Here is a 22,189-nt window from a genome sequence, read left to right as displayed (position 1 = left end):
CAACAAAGAACAGAGCACTTTGGGGAAGTAACAATGTTAGGTTTGCAAATTTAAAATTCAAATGCACTTCAATCTTTGTACCCAACTCCAAGACCTACTGTGAAACTCATTCCAACACTAATCTGATAGAAGAGTGAATTTTCGATGTGGTACATTAAAACAAAATACAGTGGAACCCTTTTTAATGCATATGGTGTGAGAGAATGGCATTCATTATCATATGCTCTACTAAAACACCCCAAAGGTAAAGGGTAGAATAACTTTGCTGTAGCACACACCTTCTAAAACAGACGCCTGTGCACTGCTCTGCACCCAAATCCTTTTCTGAAAAAATGACTCTCCCCAAATCAAACACCTCACTGGACACCAGAGCACCTAGACTCCTGGGTTTTTAAAAGCTACTTTTGACTCTACAAACTGTTTTAACCGGGTTCTTTGTGGAAAGCCAAGACAACTAATAGCCAAAAAGTTTGTGGAAAGAGAAGGCAGATGCCCAGAGTAAGTAACAGACTTAATTACAAGTAGTGTTGGCATCTCTGAGACACGTTTTGAACTTTCTAACATAAAGATCCTCAGCAGATTCTAGGCATGCTCCTCATACAACCATTACTCTCCAGACTTTGACCCTCTGCATGACCCAGGACAGAGCACACCAGAAATGCCTCCAAAGAAAGCTTATGAAAGCTAATACTTCATTTTAATGATGAGCATAGTGGAAACAGCACATTTTAAAATCTGAACTCAATTACTGCTCTTAAATACCACGTCTTAAGGGGGGTGGGGGGAAGCACAGGAGACTATCACAAAGGGAAACAATAAACTTGGCTTCTGAGGAATGTGGTTTTTCAAAAGGGACATGGTGTAAAAATGGGCTTTTTTTTTTTTCCACCGGAGGATTAAAACATTTATCTCAATTTCCACTTCCTTTTGGCCAAAGAACAGTGGCTCTCTGAAGATGTGCCAAGCTCAGGATGAGGGCTGATGTCAGTTTGATCTCAGATTGCCTCCCGCTCTGTGCCGGGTAGGTGGAGAAAGCCTCTTGGGAAGACAGACTGGAAAGACACTGGGGATTAACTTTCCTCGTCACCCAATCACTCTCACAAGGCAGAGCTCTGATGGTATTTACCCCACAGTAGAAGTTGCTTCTTGTTAACTATGCCTGGATTTCAGTCCAGCTGGAGAGACACTACCTTAGTCAGGTGAAACTGAAGTTGGCACAAAAAAAAAAAAAAAAGCAGACTCACTTGGTATTTAGACCAGAACTCTCGGATCTGATAAAGTGAGAGACGAAGGTATTTATTCAGCCATTAGCATGAAAGACTCTAGAGTCTCTGTGTGACCTCATTGGAAATTTTCACTGGTTTGCATCCCCTACCAGCCATTTCTGTCATCCCAGGAAGGCATAAAGACTCCCAACTAAGATATAATACCTTCAAGTAAGATATGGAAGCTATTTGCCTCTATGAGCTGTGTGAAAGTTAAAATAAAATGACCAAAATCACTACAAAATTTATATATCAGGACCAAAAATCCCAGAGCAGGGAGAGAGTGATGTAGGGACATTTGATTTGCATATACACTCCACAGCATGCTCCAAGCCTTGCTGTCTCAGATAACTAAAATTGCAAAGAAAACACAACTAGCTGTTTTCCAGATTTTTTTTTTAACAACACAGGGAAAGCAGGTGGTAGCTTGGTTCTACAAACAAGGAAAGTCCAATTAGTGCCCTCTATACACAGTCACTAAAGAACATCTCACCACCAGCTCATACTTGTCAAATGCTCAAAACTATCAGGCAGTTGGCAATAGGCTAAAAAGATACAGTCCCAAACTACCAATAAATGAGGCATGTTAGGGAGAGTTAGAACAGTGGGAGGAGGTATGAGCAAGGCTATTAGAATTATTCTCTAACGCCCTCATCCCATCTCACAGACAACTGTTCCCTTCTGTTGATTCTTTTCCATCACAAGAAAGTTAGAACCTTAAGTGAGTCTCAATTTTCTCATGTGTGAACTGTTACACCAAACCTAACACACAGAGTTGTTGCATGGGTGAAATCAATTGCTTAAATCTGTACACCTCAAACTTGGATTTATGCTGGTTCACCAGATTTTATGAAGGTTTACAGTCTGGCTCATTAGATACAGAGAAGGCTCAGAGACCATGCAATTCCACCAATATCCCTGGTGGCAACGTTGACCTATGGCTCATACTTTGTTTAACAAAGATTTCACACTTGTGGGCATCATTGATTAATTAGATATAGTTCTAATGGAACTAATTAGTTGAGAGAAAATCAAACTTAAGGTCATTGTGAAAACCAAAGACACAAAGTTGAGCATTCCCACAATGAAACCACTGTATCCGTTTCAGGAGTGGCTGTCCTCAAGTCATGGAAAATAAAGCTGCCATAGTCATTTTATAGAATTACATTGAGGGAGTTTAAAAAAAAAATAAGTACAGAGGCAAGGGCCCTATTCAGACACTGCAGTAGAATGCCAAGCCTAAGCATGCCTTTCTAATTCCCCATGTGACCTTAATAGAAATTGAAACCCACTTCCTATAGAATGCAATTACATACCTAACTGTCAAGTAGGATAATATAATCTGAGATTCTAAAAAGATGGAGCATTCAGGTCATATTAAGTGATATATGCCAAGGTCAATTTTTAATGAACAATAGGCAGAGTACACATAAACTCAGTTCATTACATATGCAAAACCTCTGCACGGAAAAAAAATTGTAAAGAAAGTTCTCATAGAGAAATATAAATTCCTAATACAAGCCCTTGAGCACACAAGACTGCTAAAGAAATAATATGCTTAGCTGAAAACACTTCGGCTCTGCTGAACTAAAAAATAAAATAGTTCATTACACCCACAAATCCAACATGGACTCAATAGTCAAACAGATATCATAGGAGTTGGGTGCTGTACAGAAGCACTCTGGATCATCTGTATGTTCCCGAGCCCACCGGAGCCCACCCGAGCCAACAATACCTAAGCATCTGTTTAATAGATGAACATCTTCTCAGAGGACCCTGCGGATGGGTTGAACCCACATTTCGTAAAATCATTCAGTCAAAGAATGGTGCAAAAAAGAAGTGATTATTAAATGAGATCCAGGAGAAGAAAAAAAGTAAAACTTCGACGTTTTACTGGGTCAGGAATTTCCATCTATTTAGCCCTACGGGTTTTCTCTGACCCAGCAACCAAGCAGAGGCCCTCAGTTTGACCAAAAAGGAATAATGTTATCCCAGCCTTGGTAGTATAATCTCAGCCCTCAGGAGGTAGAGGCTCCTCTCAAGGATCCAAAGCTCAAGGTCACCATGAGCTATACACTGATGAGACTTCATCCCAGTTTAAAAAGTAGTTCTTTAAGAATTAAAATTATTGGCTGGGCGGTGGTGACGCACACCTTTAGTCCCAGCACTTGGGAGGCAGAGGCAGGCGGATTTCTGAGTTCGAGGTCAGCCTGGTCTACAAAGTGAGTTCCAGGACAGCCAGCTACACAGAGAAACCCTGTCTCAAAAAAACAAAAACAAACAAACAAACAAAAAGAATTAAAATTATTTGACCCATGGTTCTCAAAGTACCCTTAGCCCTCGGCATCAGTCTCACCTGAGATGTGTTAGAAATGCAAATCATTTGGCCCCAACTCAAAACAACTAGATCAGAAACTCTGCAGGCAAAACTACAGCAACAGTCCATTTTAACAAGCTCTCCTAAGGACCACCATGGCAACTCACACTTAAAAACCACTGCTGTTCTCCATAGCGGCCAGTCATCAGCCAATCAGAACCCTCCCTTCTTTGCATTCCACTTTTAACACCTAAAAGGCCTAGTGCCAAGTCCTCCAAACACCAGAAAATGTCCCCAGAATTCAAAAGATGGGTGAATGACTCATCCCTCTGTGTCGGTTGGCTCCGGTTGAGTTATACAATCCGATGCCTCATATTTAAGCCCTGTGGCTTTAAGTTCTAATACTGTGGTTACAGGACAGCACTTGGTATTCCCACCTCTTCCTTGGCTTGCCTGTAAAGTGGCTGGCTGGGCACAGAGGCAGCCATTCCAACAGAGCAGACAAGAAAAAAATAAAAGAGAAAGCTACTTCTGTTACTGCATTGTTTTTATGTCAGAATAAACTCCCAAGAGGAAGCCAAACACACACCTTTCCCCTGCGGTTTAGGTTTAGACCAGCAGAAAACTCAAGAGTCGGATTTGCAACCAAAATCTGGAGACTGCACTGACCCTTTAGCCTCCCCTTAGGCTTCCTAACCCAGCTCTAGAATCAAACTTTAGTTCATTTTCATGCCTTCTCTTTACTCATTTCCTAATTGAAGTGGCTTAGAGAATCTTGTTTGAAATATAAAAGCCTTTATTTCAGTCTAAAAATCTTGTTTTATTGCGATGTGCAGTAACTGTTGGAAAACTTTTCTGGAATATCAAAGGCACATATGTGTTTAAATTCTTCCAAGAAACTAAGACAGACCTCTACTCAAAATGTCCTGCTCTCCCAAAGGAACTAGGGTTCAAGTTCCAACACCCACATGGCGCTCACAACTGTCTTTAACACCAGTTCCAGGGGATCCGGCGCCCTCTCCTGGCTTCTATGGAAACCAGGCACTCAAACACAATTCTTAAAAATGCATTAGGGCAAAACACCCANAGATATGAAAATAAATCTGGCTTTTTTTTAAAAGTTTTTAAAAAAAAAAAAAGAACCATTAAGCATTATGTAATCTATGCAAGTAACAAAACATTACATGATACACATTGATACATATAATCTGTATATTGTATGCGACAATTAAAAATAATGTTTGAAACAAGAATAAATTGAAGCCACTCTTCTAAATTATAACACATAAATCAACTCACTGTTTGTCTTCCGGCTTTATAACAGACGGATCTGTCAAATTTTCTCCAACACCTCAAAAGAAGAAACAAAATTCGTTTAGCAAATAAGGGTTCATTTTCTTAGTACGGTAGAAAAATAATAACCAAATTCTGTTTTCTTTCCTGTTTTTCTTTTTTCTTTTCTTTTCTTTTCTTTTCTTTCTTTCTTTTTTTTTTTTTCTGAAGGTTATACTCAAGCCAGATGTAGTGACTCACTCCCAGAACTTGGGTGGCTAAGGCAGGAGAATTGTCATCAGTTCAAGGCCAGTCTGAACTATATTGTGAATTCTGGGCCAGTTGGATCTACACTGAGACCATGTCTCATTCACTCCACAGTAAGGACGTTAAATACAATGCTCATTAAAGGGACTAGGGAAGCTGTTCAGGAAAGTTATTGGATGCAGTGTCTCCTGACACAGCCCCCTCTGAACTAATAAACACCTGGCCACAAATTAGTGTTTTAGTGATGTCATAAGACCCGCTGATAGTGTCATCTATCAGTAGATCTATGTATCTGCCATTCATTTTATCAGTTGTATGCACTAAGGCATCTAGTTTTACTTTCTTTAATTCTCATGAAAGAAAAATATTATCCTCATATCCTCAATTTACATCTTATCCTCATTTACATCAATGAGTACATTGATGTTCAAAGAGGTTGAGAAGCTTGCCGAAGATTGCTTATCCCAGAAGTGGCCATAACAGGATTAAAGCTAGGGCAATGCTGTGTTCCTCCCTCTAGTTCATGGTCTCCTTAGATGGCCTCCATCGGTGCTTAGCAAGGTCGAGATCCTGGCAAGTTTTGCAGGTACAGCCTCTATGCATCAAAGAGGCACATCAAACGCTGTATCTATATATAGCACTTATAAACAGTAGAATAAAACGACACCAAATTCTTGATGTGAGAGCTGACTCCACCTGGGTGTTCAGTTGTGAAGATTCTTTGAGGTGTAGGCTTATGCTCTGTGTGGGATGTATCTTCAATAAAGTTTAGTTTTTAAAGGAAAAGAGCAAAGCATACAGAGATAACATGGGTGCAGTTTAAGGCTGAACTTAATCAGAACTAGGTTCAACAGTCAGAGTCAGCCTCTGTTACAGCTCAAGTGTGGTGAGGGGCTCGTTTCTAACAGTGATGATGGTTTAGGGACACCAATGAGACAACTAGGTATATGCAACAACTTCTGAGACCATTCCCTAACCAGGCCTTTTGTTCTCTGCTTGAAAGACACTAGCTTTTTAGGGTGAGTATTCAAAAGTCATATGAATGGTAGACTATTGTATGTATGGCTACTTGTTGAGAAAGGTTCTTTTGTGTTAAAGTGGAAGGGGGGACTATCAAGACACCCCATCCCTAGACAAAGAACTACAGAAAACTAAGGACTACTGAGAGAATTAGTCTTCTCCAGGGATAAGCTTAAACATTGGTTACCTAATGCCTAGTGGACATATGAGCAAAATTAAATAGACCCTGCATATTATATTTGTATGCTTGTGCATATATACATATATATGTGTGTGTGTATATATGTATGTATGTGTATATATATATATATATATATATATATTCAAAGAAAAAGTGACCATGATTTTGAAAGGGAATGGAGACAGAGATACACAGGCAAGGTTGGAGGAAGGGGCCAAGGAAACGATGGAGGGAGGAAAGGAACAGGAGGAAATAGTAGAATTATATTTTGATTAAAATAAAAATGATTAAGAAATAAATCTTTTTTAAAAGCAAAAAAAAAAAAACTTGTATTTTCTAAGCAGTATCTTTTAAACATTTCTGCTGTGGTCTCTCTCTGTTGGAACAGTACACCTTTCACAGGAAACTCTAATCCTTAGTAGCTTTTCTGTTAAGAAACTGATTTCCTTAGGGAAATACCTTGGAGTAGCCTGGAGCCTAGAGCAGGGGTACAGCAATTGCGGGGAAGGGATTGTTTCATGACTCTGTGAACCTGGTGACACTAAAGGGCCCTTCTCTAGGAATGTTTTGACACATATCACTTACATATATAACATATAAAGGACACCAATGATCCTGGAAAAGTTATCAACATATTTTTACCACTGTATTACAATATATGCACATGCTTCTTTATTACTACATTTGATAACAGGCTCTAACTTGGGTCTGCTACCCACTAGCATATCTAACAAGTGGTCATTACAAAGAATGTTTTTGAAATATATGCCTGCATCCCGAGGTGCTGTGTTAGTATCTGCAGTTCCTCTTGCATCACAGTTGCAAGAGATGACATCACAGATGTCACTGTGGGTCGTGGTCTAGATAATAATGGAAGATGGCGAATTACAGTTATGGGTTTGTGGCAATAAGATGGAACTTAGTTTCTCATCAATGTTTATAGACTCTCTGAACCTACTCTTTAGCAAGCCCTAGCCTGGCAACTTTTCACACTGCGTTTGAATAGTATAAGAAAAAGTTGGGCCGATACACAAACACAAGAGAAGTGTGAAAATCAGACCTTGCTGAGCCCTTGCATTTTCAAAGCCATGGGTAGGAGCTCTTTGTGCTTTTTCTTGTCCCATAGACAAGAAGGAGCAGCTGAGAGAGCCCCTGCTTTCCTACAACCATGGAGTGAATAAACTGAATAACAGGCAGAAGTGTATCCCAGCACCAGGCCGACAGCTGCACAGCCTTTAGCGTTTTAATTAAGCACAGGCTGAACTCAAAGCCTGGAGCTTATGACAGTGATTAAAGTTTTAGGCCCATGTCTAAGTAAAGTGTAAATTTAAGTCAGGACTAGGTACAGTGGCTGAAGACACATTATTATTTCAAAAAGATGAAAATATTTGTAGGATTCCAAAAAAAAAAAAAAAGGTATCTGTCTAAATCTCATTAGAGAACATTTATATCTTGTGGCTTCTTTAGAGATGTAGAAATCACAGAGGACAGAGGCTCCACCCCAAGCTGTACCATATTCTGGCTGTGAGGCCTGGTACTGTCCTTAATCTCCTTGAAGCCCAGTTTTGTCATCTAAAAGGACCTTAACAGAGAGGGCTACTGGGAGCATTCCGTGCGCTGTATCTGACTCGTAAGAAGCTTTAAATGTCGGCTGTTATTCTCATTTTCTTTACTCTATCTAGAACCTCTCATGAAGTGACATATTATCTTATCACGGGTAAAACCTTGTTTCTATCTCATTTCCCAAAAGTGTGTTCCCTAACACATACAGAACACCTAACATAGAGTGTTTAACCCACTGACTTATGTTTATATGTTAAACCTTAACTCCTAACTACACGATTTGAGTTGTTCTATGGAAGAAAGTCTTTATGAGCTGTGGAGAAAGAGAGAAGCCCCATGGACAATCAGTTCAGTGTCCTCTACATTCACTTAGGGTAATTAACCCACCACACAAGAGCCACCCAACCCAGTCCATCTTACCTCAGTCTCTCCTGATATTTGGAAAATACAGAACAAGTAAGATAATTTGATATCTAATTACTCTATTTACTGATGACCTCTTTTTAGCAAAACCCAGAGAAAGCCCAGAAACTTTTATAGAACCTTATCTAACTTGGCAAGGCCAATGTCCTTGTACTCCATCTATACAAACAAGGTATCTCTTTGTAGCAACAGCGTTCATGATTACGTGGGTGCCTTTTCTAGAAATTGCTTTATCAAATAAAAAAAAATAATACTGTATCCCCAAAAATCCATTGAAAAGTAGAATAAGGGAAAAAAATCAAACCCTAACCAAATTCTCTAATTTGAAATACAATTGTTTTTAATTTCCACTGCTGGGAATTAACTGTGGGACTTCAAGTGTAATAATGATGATTCAGGCCCTCCTATGTAAAATTGTTAGGCAGGAAACTTCATTATAATTATAAATAATGGGAAATTGGTCACACCTCTCCTCAGAGTTCAGCTTTCTGGCCTGTTATGGCCATTTCCGGGTTAACAAGTAGCACTTCTCTTGGAAGAGTGGAACAAGAGAAGGGGAAACGGAAAAAAAAAAATCAACTGCCCATGTTCATCTTTCTTCTCCAAGAAGACATGCAGAGAACTCCGTAACGACTTATTAACAAAATGACTTAAAGGCATGAGATTATTTTTCCCATTTAGAAATGAGAGAAGTTGGTCCTCAGGGCACACAGCTAGCTCACAATGGATCCTGGCAGAGTAGTCAACTCTCCCAAATTAGAAATACTAGTAAACAAAAGGCAATAGAAAAGGGAACAAAAATTTTTAAAAAAATTTCCTTTCGAACCTTGATAAGATTCAGCCAGCAATAGCATTACAGCTTTATAATCACTGACATAGACTTATGTTTGTCCAGGAATTCAGCTCAACAATTATCTAGTTGCCTAATAAGTTCCATGAGTTTCATGACACCTATTCTGTGTGCTCTGTGATGTCTCCTCATTTCTTCTTTAAAGGTCAATGTTTTGACATAGTTGACATGCAGTGGCCTCTTTCAGCAATTCACACAATGACTCAAGAAAACAATAAAGTTAATTCCCTCGCCCTGACGCCGCAGACTATAATCTCAGCATTTGTTCTGTTTAATGTCACTTTGGATTACTAAGAGACATCAAAATCCCCGAACATAAACATCATTAAACTAAACCCTATTCAAGTTGAAATACAAAACACACTAAAGAGTCATCATTAATTCCTTCAAGTTTCTCTTTGCTTGTTTGCAGTTGTTGTTTCTGCTTTTGCTGTTTAAACAACCCCACCCAAAACTCAAAGCAAAAACATAAACAGTGGAACACATATGAAAACAATAAGCATCTCTCCAACCAGAGCTACAAAACAGATGCCTTTAGCATCCCCACTCTGGGCATATATTCATCAAGTGCTTGCTGGTATAAAAAGATGAATTTTTTTGTACATGTTAATTCAGTTTATATTTCTTCCAGAAAAAAAATGCATTTGAGGTTTAGAAATATAATCCAGTCTTGAGAACACCAGAAATATAAAAAGGCAGACATACTTAGTAATGTGTGCAGCATTTTATGTGTAGATAGATCAGTGAACATGTGATCCAAATTTCAAACTGAATTTGCATATTCCCAGACATTGATCCTGATGCCCCAGGAATGTTAATCTCAACATTCCTCAGGCCTCCAAACCCATTTTTGCCAAGAACTGGAATGTGAAGAAAATCAGAAAAGAAGAGAAAAGAAGAGAAGAAGAGGGGAGGGGAGGGGAGGGGAGGGGAGGGGAGGACAGGAGAAAGTTCAGGTTGTTTAAATGCACCCCACGATGGTTATTTCCTTTCAGAATGACAGTCTCAAACACAATAGTACAAGGAGGAGAAAAGGATATATAGAGTCAGACCAGCTTAAGTCTATGTCCTGCTTCCTCTTTAAGAGCTGTGTAACCTGAGGCAAATTATTTATACTTTCTGGTCCTAAATTGTCAATAATATATGCTTCGAGGTGCTGCTTCTGGGACTAAATGAGGTCATTTTTATGACAACTTCTGGGCCAAGTCCTTTATTTGACCCCAAAGCTCCAGTCCATGAGCCCAAAAACTAAACTTCAGCCATAACACACATTCTGTGTCCTCCTTACAAGGAAAGTCTGCTGGAGACACTCTGATGTTCTGTGGAATTAGACATCCAGCAGGAGGTGGGGATAGTGGGAAATTCTCTGATCAAAGACTTCCATTAAATAAGAGTGCACTGCAGCCCTTTTTTGGAGCCAAGGACTTCCCTGAACTGTCATATCAAGGGATATATCAAAGAAGGCAAGCTAAATTATAAATTACCAAGGCAATAAACTCCATATAATAAAAAGTATCCAGAATTTAAACTTCCCCATGTATGTGAATACAAATCTAAATTTTCTGGTAAGCATAAGGCAAGGCAAAGGGTAACACCAAAACAAAGTACAAAAGTCATTACCCATTGAGTTCAATGTTTAAGATCTAAACACGACTCTGTGCCTACATTTTCCCCTCAAAGAAGAAAACAGCAAACTGGATACTCATGGTCATCAGTATGCAACATCTCTGAACTAAACACCTATATCTCTCTACCAAGCTGGTAGAACACCTTCATATGTCCATCCTAGTTCTTGTAAGATTTCTGGAAACTCTACATTTTCAATTAATTACCTTGCAAATCTAAAACCAACAGCTCTCCCCGGGTATATTCATAGGTCCAGTGAGAGAAAGCCAACATCAGTTCTTCCAGGGTGTTGGTGGGGGCTATTTCATCACCATTGTTGTTGTTGTATTTCCGGAACTCCCCTGTCATGTACTTCTCAATGGTTAACCATTGGTTGGCTGAATGGCAGTAGACCAAGGAAACCTCAAGAAACCTGTGAGGAACAAAAGAAGCCAGTGATGCCCCAACTCACACACAATATAGCAAGCATGGCAGCTACCCTACAGAGCACTCAGCTGCACAAATCACCAAACCTTGGCCTTTCTGGGAGGTTTGTTCCCATGCTTACTTGCCTCCCTTTTCTTTGAGAAAACTTTCCAAGGTTTTTATGAGTACCGAGTCCAATTTTTCTTGCCAGGCTCTATAAAATTTCTTGTAAAACAGGGGGAAAAGGCTTTATTCTAATTCCTCCACACCGAATTATGATCTGCCTTGATAAGTGAATACAAGCATATCAAGACACCCCAGGGAAAATCGTGAGCGTTCGTGATTGCAAACTTCCTAATTTGTTTAGGATGCTAGGGAAGCAACTAAGCTTTAAATAGACATGATTTGGGGCCACAATACCCCTGGGCATTAGCAACTGCACCCAGGATCTGCCTGTCTCACCTAATTGAAATGTTGATCATCAATCTGTCTGAACTTTTTTCCACTCACATAAGTTTAGGAACTTAAGCCAAGGTATGTCTGGAACATCTAATTATCTTTATACCAGTCTGTACAACTTTGGAAGGAAGAACCCCGAAAAGCACCATTGGAGAACTTCCCCGTGGGTCTGGTATTTCTGAAGTCTAATGGGCTGAGAAGAGGTTAATAGGAATTCTTCGTATAATGAAGAGCCACAGTGCCAGGTTTACTCACCTTGGTGTATAGGGAATGGTTTGTGGTTTTACTTGGTTAAAGGTATAGATGAGTTTTTGGGCAGCTCTTTGCTGTTGAATTTCCTTGAGAGAGAGAGAGAGAGAGAGAGAGAGAGAGAGAGAGAGAGAGAGAGTTATTTAAAATATATATACCAAATGCATATGTGATCAATGTCAGTTACTCGTAATAATTCTAGGAAAAGACATGAGTTTGGGACAGTATCAGAGGACATGGGAGAGGTTGGAGAGGGAGACAGAAGTGGCAATGTTGTAAATACAGCATTTATTAAATTCCCAAAAATTTTTAAATAATTGTTCACTAACATACATAGTCTTACTTATAAAAGATCTTTATATCAGTCTGTATAACTATGGAAGGAAGAACCTGAAAAGCACCATTGGCGAACTTCCCCATGGGTCTGGTATTTCTAATGTCTAATGGACTGAGAAGAGATTAATAGGAATTCTTCTTATAATGAAGAGCCACAGTGCCAGGTTCCTAGACTGCCTGACATTTAATATTATTTACCTTCTACCACTCTACCTACAAAGCAAATGTCCTTTACAACAAAAATAATAAAAAAAAACTACCACCTTCAAAAACTAAAAGACTTTTTCAGTTGAGGAAAAACCATCTTAGATAAAGATGTAGCCAAAGACCTCTGTGTTGTTAGTTTCTCCTTTCTGGGATCTGAGTATCTAAGGTCCCGGCTTACCCTAAGGCAAAGATGAAGCACAGTGCTCTCCTGGAAGATTTTATACCACGTCTGCACGACCTCGGGGAGAAAAGACTTCACAATGAAAACCTGCCCAGGCTTGAGAACATCATCCTCGGACCAGGTGCTGATAACTCGCATGGCTTTGCGGAGACCCCCATCCATTTCCTCTTGTGACAGCACCTGAATCATGGCAGCTCTGCCATGCTGGGACCAAGAGGACATGCTCTTATCAAGGGTCAGAGGAGAACTTTCTTCAAGCTTGTAGATGGTCACTTCCTCTCCTGCTGCAATAAGAAGTGAAAGCCAGTTAAATAAAATACGGGGTCTGGAGTGTCGTTGGCGCCCTGAAGATCAACTCAGAATCTGTTCATCTATCTCTGTCATCAGAGGAGAGTACAGCTAGCAGGAGCTAGAGCAGAGTCAAGGTACAAATTGGCCTGACTTGCCCTCCAGTGAAGGTGGGGAGGGTAAGGAGGAATAAACCATCAAATAGCCTAGAAGAATTAAGTTGTACTTACTATAAACTAACTAGTTATCGGTATTAAAAGCAGTACAAATATGTCAGCATTGTTAGACTTTTTATTGGAGACATGATTTGCTTTATAATTAAGGCTAACCTAGCTAGCAAACATTACATACCACAGACTAGCTCCAAATTTTTGGTCCTTTTGCCCTACCTCCTGAGTGGTGAGATTATAGGCATGTAATAATGACACCCTGGCTTGAGACAAATATATCTATGGAAACAATTTAAACTGTAGTTATTCATTACTAACCCCCTAAGGAGCAAGCAGTTTTACAACTATCCTTCATATCATATACACATATCTATATGTTTACCCATGCTTTTATACATAAACAACATGATGGATGTTGTTTTCTGGGTGTGGTTTTGCTTGTTTCTCCTGCTCTGCAAAGGGTAATTTTACTTCACCAGTAATGCATGTTTTTACCCAGTGGAAGTCACTCCATTGCAAGGTCATACCCTGAGCTCTTGAGCTTGTCAGCAAGCTACTGAAACCCTCCATTTCCTCCTCAGCAAGAATGAATGATAACATTTGTTTCCGTGGTTTGCTGTACAGACTACATACGTCATCAGGCTTAGAGCAAGCTAGGACCTCAAGAACAGACTTAGCCCCACTTAAAAATACTGAATCCATAAAACACTACTCTCACTTTAAGCTTATAGAACAGAAAGGGCTCACCCCTGGGCTTGGACCTCACCAATACAGTATTATTGCTGCGTAAGAGGAGTAACAATCCACACAGAAGTTCTCTCTCGATTGTAGCCCATTGCTTATACCTTTTATACCTTCCTTATATCTTTACTTCAGATATCCCCTATGTCATTATTATTGTTTGCCTTCTTGTTTGTTTTCTGTGAACCCCATATTAAGTTACCAAATCTATTCTCTCAACCTCATATCTAGTTCCTTATCAATTCTGGAGAGTGTGTGGTATATTCTCAAATGTTTATTCTTGATGCTCAGAGTAAACGCCACTGAAGAGCTCTTTGGAGTCCTAATTCCTTTAGGACTTTAGAGAAGAGCTATTGATTTGCAAAATGAACCATGGAGCCAAGAGGAAGAAGGAAGCATCTGCATAAACAATCAGTAGCCAACCTGGTCTTTCCCCCATTGAAACAGTGAGAGGAGACTGAGGAGGGAAAGCAGTGTAGGGACCTTTGTTACACTGTCAACTGTGCTTCATCCTGCTAGGCAGAAAACCCCGGGTACCCTTGGCTAACGCGAACTCGCTTCTCTTTACTTCTCCAGCTTTTAAAAACTACATTTGCAGTCTGAAGAAAGAGCAATCCACGTATGTGAAACAAAACAAACAAATATAAAACAACAAACAAAGGACTTCTCTTCCCATGCCTGTCAGCTTTCAGCATACTGACATGCCGTGCTTTCTTCTGTGTTCATTATATAAGGTTGGTTTGTTCTTTTCTTCCCTATGCATGTGTCCAGCCTCAAATCACTGAATGCCAGGTGCAGGATCACGCTTGCTTCCCAACCGCTGACCCATGGAGGTCCCAGCCCCACAGGCTCAGCTTCTGACCCTAAATGCTGCCCACAGTAGTTAACAATCTCTACTTTGGGAAGTGAATCTCCTTAATCTACAACGTGGACAAAATAAAATTTGTGAGTCAAACGAGGCACATGGTGTCTTTTCTGTTGCACGTCGACATTCAGTCTACCCTTGCCTAGCCTCAAGAAGAGGGAGATGTTACTCACTGAACAGCTGGATTGGTGTAAACGGTATGGTCTGAGACAGTCTCATTAAATTATTCCTTTCAATGGCTGCAAACAAAAACACATTGACTACTTTAGGACTGTATCAACAATTAAACCTACAGAAAGCCACACACACAAGAATACACATGAATTCCAGAATATTTCACTTCAAGCATCCTTTATTTTTTTCCCACTAGCAAAAACTATTATAAATAATAGTTTTAAATATAAAATACACCTTAAACCAGAAGGATATCTTAGTCTTAGAAAACTTTTATATGAGGTTATATAACATGGTCTATGAAGGGGCTATCTCCTCTCTCCCAATAACAAATGAGACACTAATTCAAATCATGTATGATTCTTTCTTATAAATGGATTTTAATCTATGTCCCACATTCTCTAGTTTCCTTTTTCCAAAGCAAGCTCAGTGCACAGTGGTCTGTGGGGACATCTACTGTTGGTTTTGTGGAGTTTGCCTTCTTTTACCAGAGAGGGTGGAACACTAATTTTAATTAGAAGCGAGTGATCTGCATTTTCCTGCCAAGAGGCATAGCCTAACAGATCAGAGTCTGTGCGAGTTACAGTATTCCTCGCTAGAGACTCTCTACAGCTGGCAGTTAGAGTCAAAATAATAGATTACTGCTGAGCTAGAGGAGTCAGTCATAGGAGCCTAGAATGCGGAGGCAGGAATCCACAGATCCATTATTCACCACAGAGGAGAATTCCGAATAAGACAGTTTATTATGGGACCCTAAACAAATGACCTTCATATAATAAGACCAGTAATTACAGTGCTGGCAAGGTCTTGTTCACACTGAGTGTTAAACTCAGTAAAAGCCCTGTCCTTGTATTATCTCACCCACTGAGAGCTATGACCCCGGAGGAACCACAGCGTGGCATAAGTCCAGCTGGTCTAAGTTAGTGTGCATCTCAAAATATTTGCCTCTTAATTCTCAACTAGCCCTTTGGCAGACTGTCCCTCAGAAAGAGCAAGGGCACTCATTCCCACTCTGAAAGAAAGACAACTGAAGGGCTATGAAGCATTGCCTCATGACAGAGTCGAGATCCTTGGCATCTCTGCTGAATGGCATCTTTGCAAGGCACATTTGTTGGCCTTATTCTGTGGGGGGTGGCCTCTATTCAGTGGTTATGTTCACTGAGGGATCTGGAGGGTACAACCCTACCTTTAAGAAGGACTTTCAAGTCTGCCCTTTCCCAATTCAAAATATTGGGATCAGGCTGGGGTTTAGCTCAGTGGTAGACCACTTTTCCAGCAAGGCTCTGAGTTTAAGCCCCTGAATGGCAATAAAAAAGGAACAATACAGCCGGGCAGTGGTGGCGCACGCCTTTAATCCCAGCACTTGGGAGGCAGAGGCAGGTGGATTTCTGAGTTCGAGGCCAGCCTGATCTACAGAGTGAGTTCCAGTACAGCCAGGGCTACACAGAGAAACCCTGTCTCGAAAAATCCAAAAAAAAAAAAAAAAGGAACAATACAAAAAAAGATGTTCAAAACACTAAAATATCTGGCTTTTGGCTAGCACTGAGCTTGCAAGGAAATTTTAGACACCAAGGGCATCTTCTTCCAAAATGTGAATTTTCTTAAATCCCAACAACTTGTTTTTCTGAGTCTAATTCAGCCATTCGAGTAAATAATTTTCTGAATTGAAGCAGTATTGACAATGTGGAGTTGATGGACGCTTATGTTTACAAGTGTAGAATCCCACACATTTAGCTCAGTTGACCCATCTGTGCACACACACTTCCTACCTGAATAATGGTGGTGAGGCTCTTGAGGGTTTTTTAAGGAGGCTGAGATCTCTGCAATCATAGAAATGATTGGCATTTTAATTACTTGGCTAGAGATAAATACATGTTTATACACTGCCTTCAAAGTTACTATTAAACGGCTTAATCAGAATAGCTTCTCACTATTCAGAAGAGCTTGCCCAATATCCTTTAATGCATTATTGTGCTGCTTGCTATCCTGACAGCTTCCAATCATCGGCATAATATCTCCAAGCATATTTATATGGGGAATTGGAGAAAGACAGGTAATATTAGCCTCAAAGTATATTTCCTCTGAACCAATTACACCTCTGGGTTACAGCTGCCCATCATGACATCCCAGAAGCATGGTTCTCTGAGTTCCTTGCCAAGATGCACCTAACCATGCAAAGACAATATTAATGGCAAGTTATTAGCATACCACCTTACTGACCGAAACTAATGACAAAACATTACATATGTGCCAGATACATAGGAAGGGGTGGCCAGTATCACATCATGGGATTTGTTAAGCTGTACCAGGACCCTGTGTTGGAAATCCAACACCTCCAGTGTTAGCTCACTCTTTTCTATCTGTTCCATCCCTAAATCATAAGGCTCAGGAGAAATCCTTTGAAATGGTTTTGCTGTTCCATGAAAATCAAAATTAAAGTGGAGAAACTTCAGTCCCTGGGCAGCAACTGCTTTACACCTACAAGAATAAACAGCAGAGTGAGCCCAAGTTTAGGGAGCGCCCTGGCCCCTGATGCCAGATAAAGAATGGAGCAAGGATCCTTAAAGGTGGCATGCTGGGGACGTCAGTCAGCAGAAAAGACTTCCATTTCTGAATTCGGTCAGCAATGCAGGCTTTCAGCTCCCACTACGGGTCACACCAGGCATGAGCGTGAACAAGATACTGTGTTCACCCTTAGAAAAGTGCATACGGTGTACGAGAGAGAAACATCCACAATTGTAATTACAATAGTGTGTTAAGTATAAATGACGTAAAATCATTGAATACCAAGGCTGATGGATTGCCCTACTGTCACCTGGAAGATAGAAAGTCATGATTATCTGACAGTGACAAAGCTGAGTCAACGTCGCAGGATCTCCAAGACTTTAGTTGCATTTATTTAACATATTTTAACTGAGCACGGACTGAATATATGCCAGACAGCACTGTACTCTGTGGAAGAGAAAGGAAAAGATCACGCAGAGGGCTGTTGACTATAAGTGCAGACCCTAGTCAAGACTTTGGGCACAGAGTCTCTTTGAAACCATACAGGAGAAAGCTTCTGTATGTGAGTGTGTGATGGCTTCTTATATGTGTGAACTATAACACTATCAATTGTTGTAGAGTCAAGATGAGTCCAGGGGCTCTGCTCTCATTCAGAGAAACACCATGGAAATTACAGTCAAAAGAGATTACTCAAAGAATTCAAAGCTGAGGGCAGAGCTCAATGGTAAAGTGCTTATCTAGAGTACACAAGGCCCTGGGTTCAATCCTCAATACCACAAAACCAAAACAAAACAGCACAAAAATGTAAAACCACACATCAGCCCTCATTTATCTGGGTGATCTCTATTTTTATACTGAATTTCTACTTTGTATGTATTCACAAAACAAAAGAGAATACAAAGTCAAGATCTATACAAGTCTTAACAGAACAAGGAACTCTACCACCAGTAAGATAAAAAATAAAAGATAAATGTTTAAATATAAAAACTTACTGTGAACTTCATTTGGGCTTCTTGTTCTGTTTGGGAAACAAATGAAATTATATAGAATGTGCTGTTTTAAGTCTTTCAATTATCAAAACACTGAAAAATAATCTGAAATGAAATAAAGAAGATGGATAGATAGATAGATAGATAGATAGATAGAGAGATAGAGAGATAGAGAGATAGAGAGATAGAGAGATAGAGAGATAGAGAGATAGAGAGATAGATATAGAGATAGATATCACATATGTGTATGGAAGTCTCTGCTCCATCTTACCCCTATTTTACTACTAGAAAAATTTGTGGCCACACAATTATTCTCATAGAAAAAAAATTAATGCCAGTAAGGCATGTAAACCACTTTTTATCTATGCCCCAAGCTAACTGAGAAATGGTGGTGTTAGTGGTTTTAATTAGCTGTGTGATCACACAACATACATAAGATTTAACCGTGTTTGTGTTGTTCGGGATCAATTAAACTAAAGGGTGCCTGAGCTATGCAAAGCAGATGCCTACAAATGAGTCTGAGAATGTTTCTGGACAAGACCACAAATCAGTTTCATTAGCCCACGTGGCCCCTAAATGTTCACTGGCTGAAATTAGCTCCCTTTAAATTGTTACTTGCCCTGCTCAAGTGCACAAGTGGCCACAGGCAAGTCTGAATAAATGCATTCAAAGAATATCTCTGGTATTTAGGGTCCTTGGGGAAGAAAGTACAATTACAATTATTGTTTAATTTCATGCTGCAATAACCCACCACTCTGCATGAGCACAAACTACTGAACCTATGAGAAAAGAAAGTCATATGTCCTATAGGTCTAGAAGCAGGCTTACATGAGGCTATGGTGGCAGTTCCCAAGAAAGGCAATGTCAGTGGAGCTGAGGACCATAGCATGGGGAGAGTTTCCTCTATTCCCATGGCCTTGTAGAAAACTAAACACACATACACACACACCAACACATTCACAGATACACACACATTCACGTATATACATATTCACATATATACACATTCACACACAACACTCATACACACTCAGAGTCTCCTTTTCTTTAAGATTTATTTATTTATTTATTTATTTATTTATTTATTTATTTATTTATTTATTTTATGTATGTGTGTATACTCTAGCTGTACAGATGGTTGTGAGCCTTCATGTAATTGCTGGGAACTGAATTTCTTAGGATCTCTGCTGGGTCCGGTGGGCCCAGCTTACTCCAGTGAACTCCACTTGCTCAGTTCCTGCTTGCTCCAGCCTCAAAGATTTATTTAATTATTATACATAAGTACACTGTAGCTGTCTTCAAACACTCCAGAAGTAGGTGTCAGATCTCGTTACTGATGGTTGTGAGCCACCATGTGGTTGCTGGGATTTGAACTCAGGACCTTCAGAGAAGCAGTCAGTGCTCTTAGCCACTGAGCCATCTCTCCAGCGCCACCACGCACTCTCATACACACACATTCATACACACACACACACACACACCAATACACTCACATGAACACACACACGCACACACACACACCACACCATCACACACACTTATACACACCAGCACACACACACACACACCACATATGCACAATGTGGAGTGGAAACGCCACCACAGCACAGTATCAAACACCTGCAGCGCCAGCTAATTGGGACACTGAAACACAGAAGGATCACTTAGCTCAGGAATTTAGGACCAACCCGGACAGTATAATGAGACGATGCTAAAAAAAAAAAAAAAAAGAAAAGAAAAGAAAGAAAGAAAGAAAGAAAGAAAGAAAAGAAATGAAAAGAAAAGAAAAGACCCTCATCTTTACTTGGTTGGGTTTCAAACTTAATTTTTCTGAATAAACAGAATTCAGGATTATACAGCCATATTCTCTCCTTCCCATCTTTTCTCCCTCTCTGTCTCAATCCTTGTCAGAGTTGATGGCTTGATCATTACAGTGTCACTGAAACCCGGGAAATGAAGATCAACCTCATTCTGTAATAGGAACACATGGAGAGCAGTGGCTTTTGAATTCAGTGAACGAGGCCTGGCGTGAGAGTTTGGTGGTAAAGAGCACATGCTGCTCTTGCACACGACTTAGATTCAATTCCAAGTATCCACCTGGCTGACCATAAGTGTCCTTAACTCCACATCCAGGGGATTCCTCGCCCTCTTCTGGCCTTCATGAATGTTGCACACACACATAGACATCCATAAGTGCATGCAAGTAAAACATTCACAGACATTAAGTAAAAGTAAATAAATCATTTCTAAACGTAGGGAATAAATTTAATGAGGTGATCTGGTTTTTAAGACAAGATGGCTGGTTCTATTCTGTAAACCACATTACCTATCTGAAAAGAGACAGTGATCAGCCTGTGAGGGGGGGGTTTTCATACTACAAAGGAATTGTTCACCTGCTGTAGAAGAGTGTGTGTGTGTGTGTGTGTGTGTGTGTGTGTGTGTGTGTGTGTGTGTATGTGTGTGTGTGTTAATACAGTATTCTTAAAGTGACTTGGGTGGGGAACTATTACCAGAAACTGAAAAATATGGAGAATAATTTTTCCCATTCTTACTAACATAAGAAAAATCTTGTCACTTCACATGCATTTTGTTTCTTCCTATTCTGATCGTACTACGCCTATATTCCTAATCAACTTGGAGGACAACATCCAAAAGTCACATGGAAATACTCACAGAAAACTCCTGCTGAGGCTGGTGCTCCCGGAATTCCATGAGGGGGTTTTATCTCGGTTCTGTGCAGAAGGGAACAGACGTCACAAGGGTCAGAGCACTCTGACTCCATACGTCCAGTGGCACATGAGCCAAGAACACTTTCTCCCTGCCTCCAATTAACCTCAACTGGGCATTCGTTGTATTTTCAAAATCTTTTAGATGTCATTGCTACAAGAACACCTGAGGATATTTATATAGGTAGTGTTTATAGTTCTCTAGTTCAGTTAGTCAAACCAAAGGCAAAATCAGGTTCCTTGGGTTACTCTGCATCACACACCATGTGTGAAGACATCACTAAAACAAGGCATGGATTTGTAGGTGGAAAAGCAGAGTGCAAAACTGGACATCTGGGCATTAGAGGACCACAGAGAGACCGTCTCCCTGGGACGTTTTCATCCCCTCTCATCCGTGAGCTCATTCCTGCATCTTACACTAAACTAATCACACTAGGAATTCATTGTCTCCAGAATCAATCATTCTAGCCTTGAAAGACTCCAATTGGTAAAAGTTTCTTCTCGGATCAGCTGAAATCTGTCTCACAGTAACTTTTCCATGATCTGCCTCTGAAAAGTATGCTGGAGAGAGCCTGTTTCTCCAGCATATGACAACGTTCACATATCTGAAAAGATGAACTTCTTCTGTTATCTAAGCATCCCCAGGAAAAGCAAATTACACGACAAAAGGGAGCAAAGTCAACCAAGGACTAACGTGGAGGGGTTAAAACCCAAGCAAGGATCAACTCGAGTAGAGTTCCCAAGGATTTCAATCCAGTGCCAGTTAAAATGGAGGCCAGTTATGGGTTGTGGGAATAAAATTAGTGCAGCAAAGTAGAGGACTACAGGCACAAATGTCTTATAAAACTATCAAACTATTTTTACCTCTTGTGGCTGCCTTAGGTGGTCACTGGCTTGTGTAGTATGTCGCTCGATTTCCTTCATTTTCATTTTCTGGTATATGTAAGGCTCTAAACCTTGTTTTTAAAAGAAGAGAAATTAGAAAATTGGTTGAAATGTGTTACATTCAAATCACATCTCCCAAATAGAAAAATCTGGACACAGTACACTTATTTAAACTTAGATATCGTTTTCTCTATTTTTAGCAAGTTTCACCAAGTTTCATTTTCT

General features: G+C 40.0%; 1 protein-coding gene across 1 annotated transcript in view; it reads right to left on the bottom strand.

Moving 5' to 3' along the window:
- Trpm6 (transient receptor potential cation channel subfamily M member 6) overlaps positions 1-22,189 on the bottom strand; it is a 152,474-nt gene that overhangs the window by 3,536 nt on the left and 126,749 nt on the right. The window contains exons 29-37 of the mRNA XM_021151275.2: positions 21,944-22,035; positions 21,027-21,085; positions 18,357-18,382; positions 16,629-16,679; positions 14,859-14,924; positions 12,619-12,905; positions 11,904-11,986; positions 10,991-11,196; positions 4,882-4,933 (exon numbers count right to left, since the gene is read on the bottom strand). Coding sequence (XP_021006934.1) covers positions 4,882-4,933; positions 10,991-11,196; positions 11,904-11,986; positions 12,619-12,905; positions 14,859-14,924; positions 16,629-16,679; positions 18,357-18,382; positions 21,027-21,085; positions 21,944-22,035 — 922 coding nt within the window. The remainder of the gene's footprint in view (positions 1-4,881; positions 4,934-10,990; positions 11,197-11,903; positions 11,987-12,618; positions 12,906-14,858; positions 14,925-16,628; positions 16,680-18,356; positions 18,383-21,026; positions 21,086-21,943; positions 22,036-22,189) is intronic.

Source organism: Mus caroli, chromosome 19 (assembly GCF_900094665.2).
Source record: "Mus caroli chromosome 19, CAROLI_EIJ_v1.1, whole genome shotgun sequence".
Taxonomy (NCBI): domain Eukaryota; kingdom Metazoa; phylum Chordata; class Mammalia; order Rodentia; family Muridae; genus Mus; species Mus caroli.
Note: the sequence above shows the minus strand (reverse complement) of the source record. Positions and strands in the feature narration are given on the sequence as shown.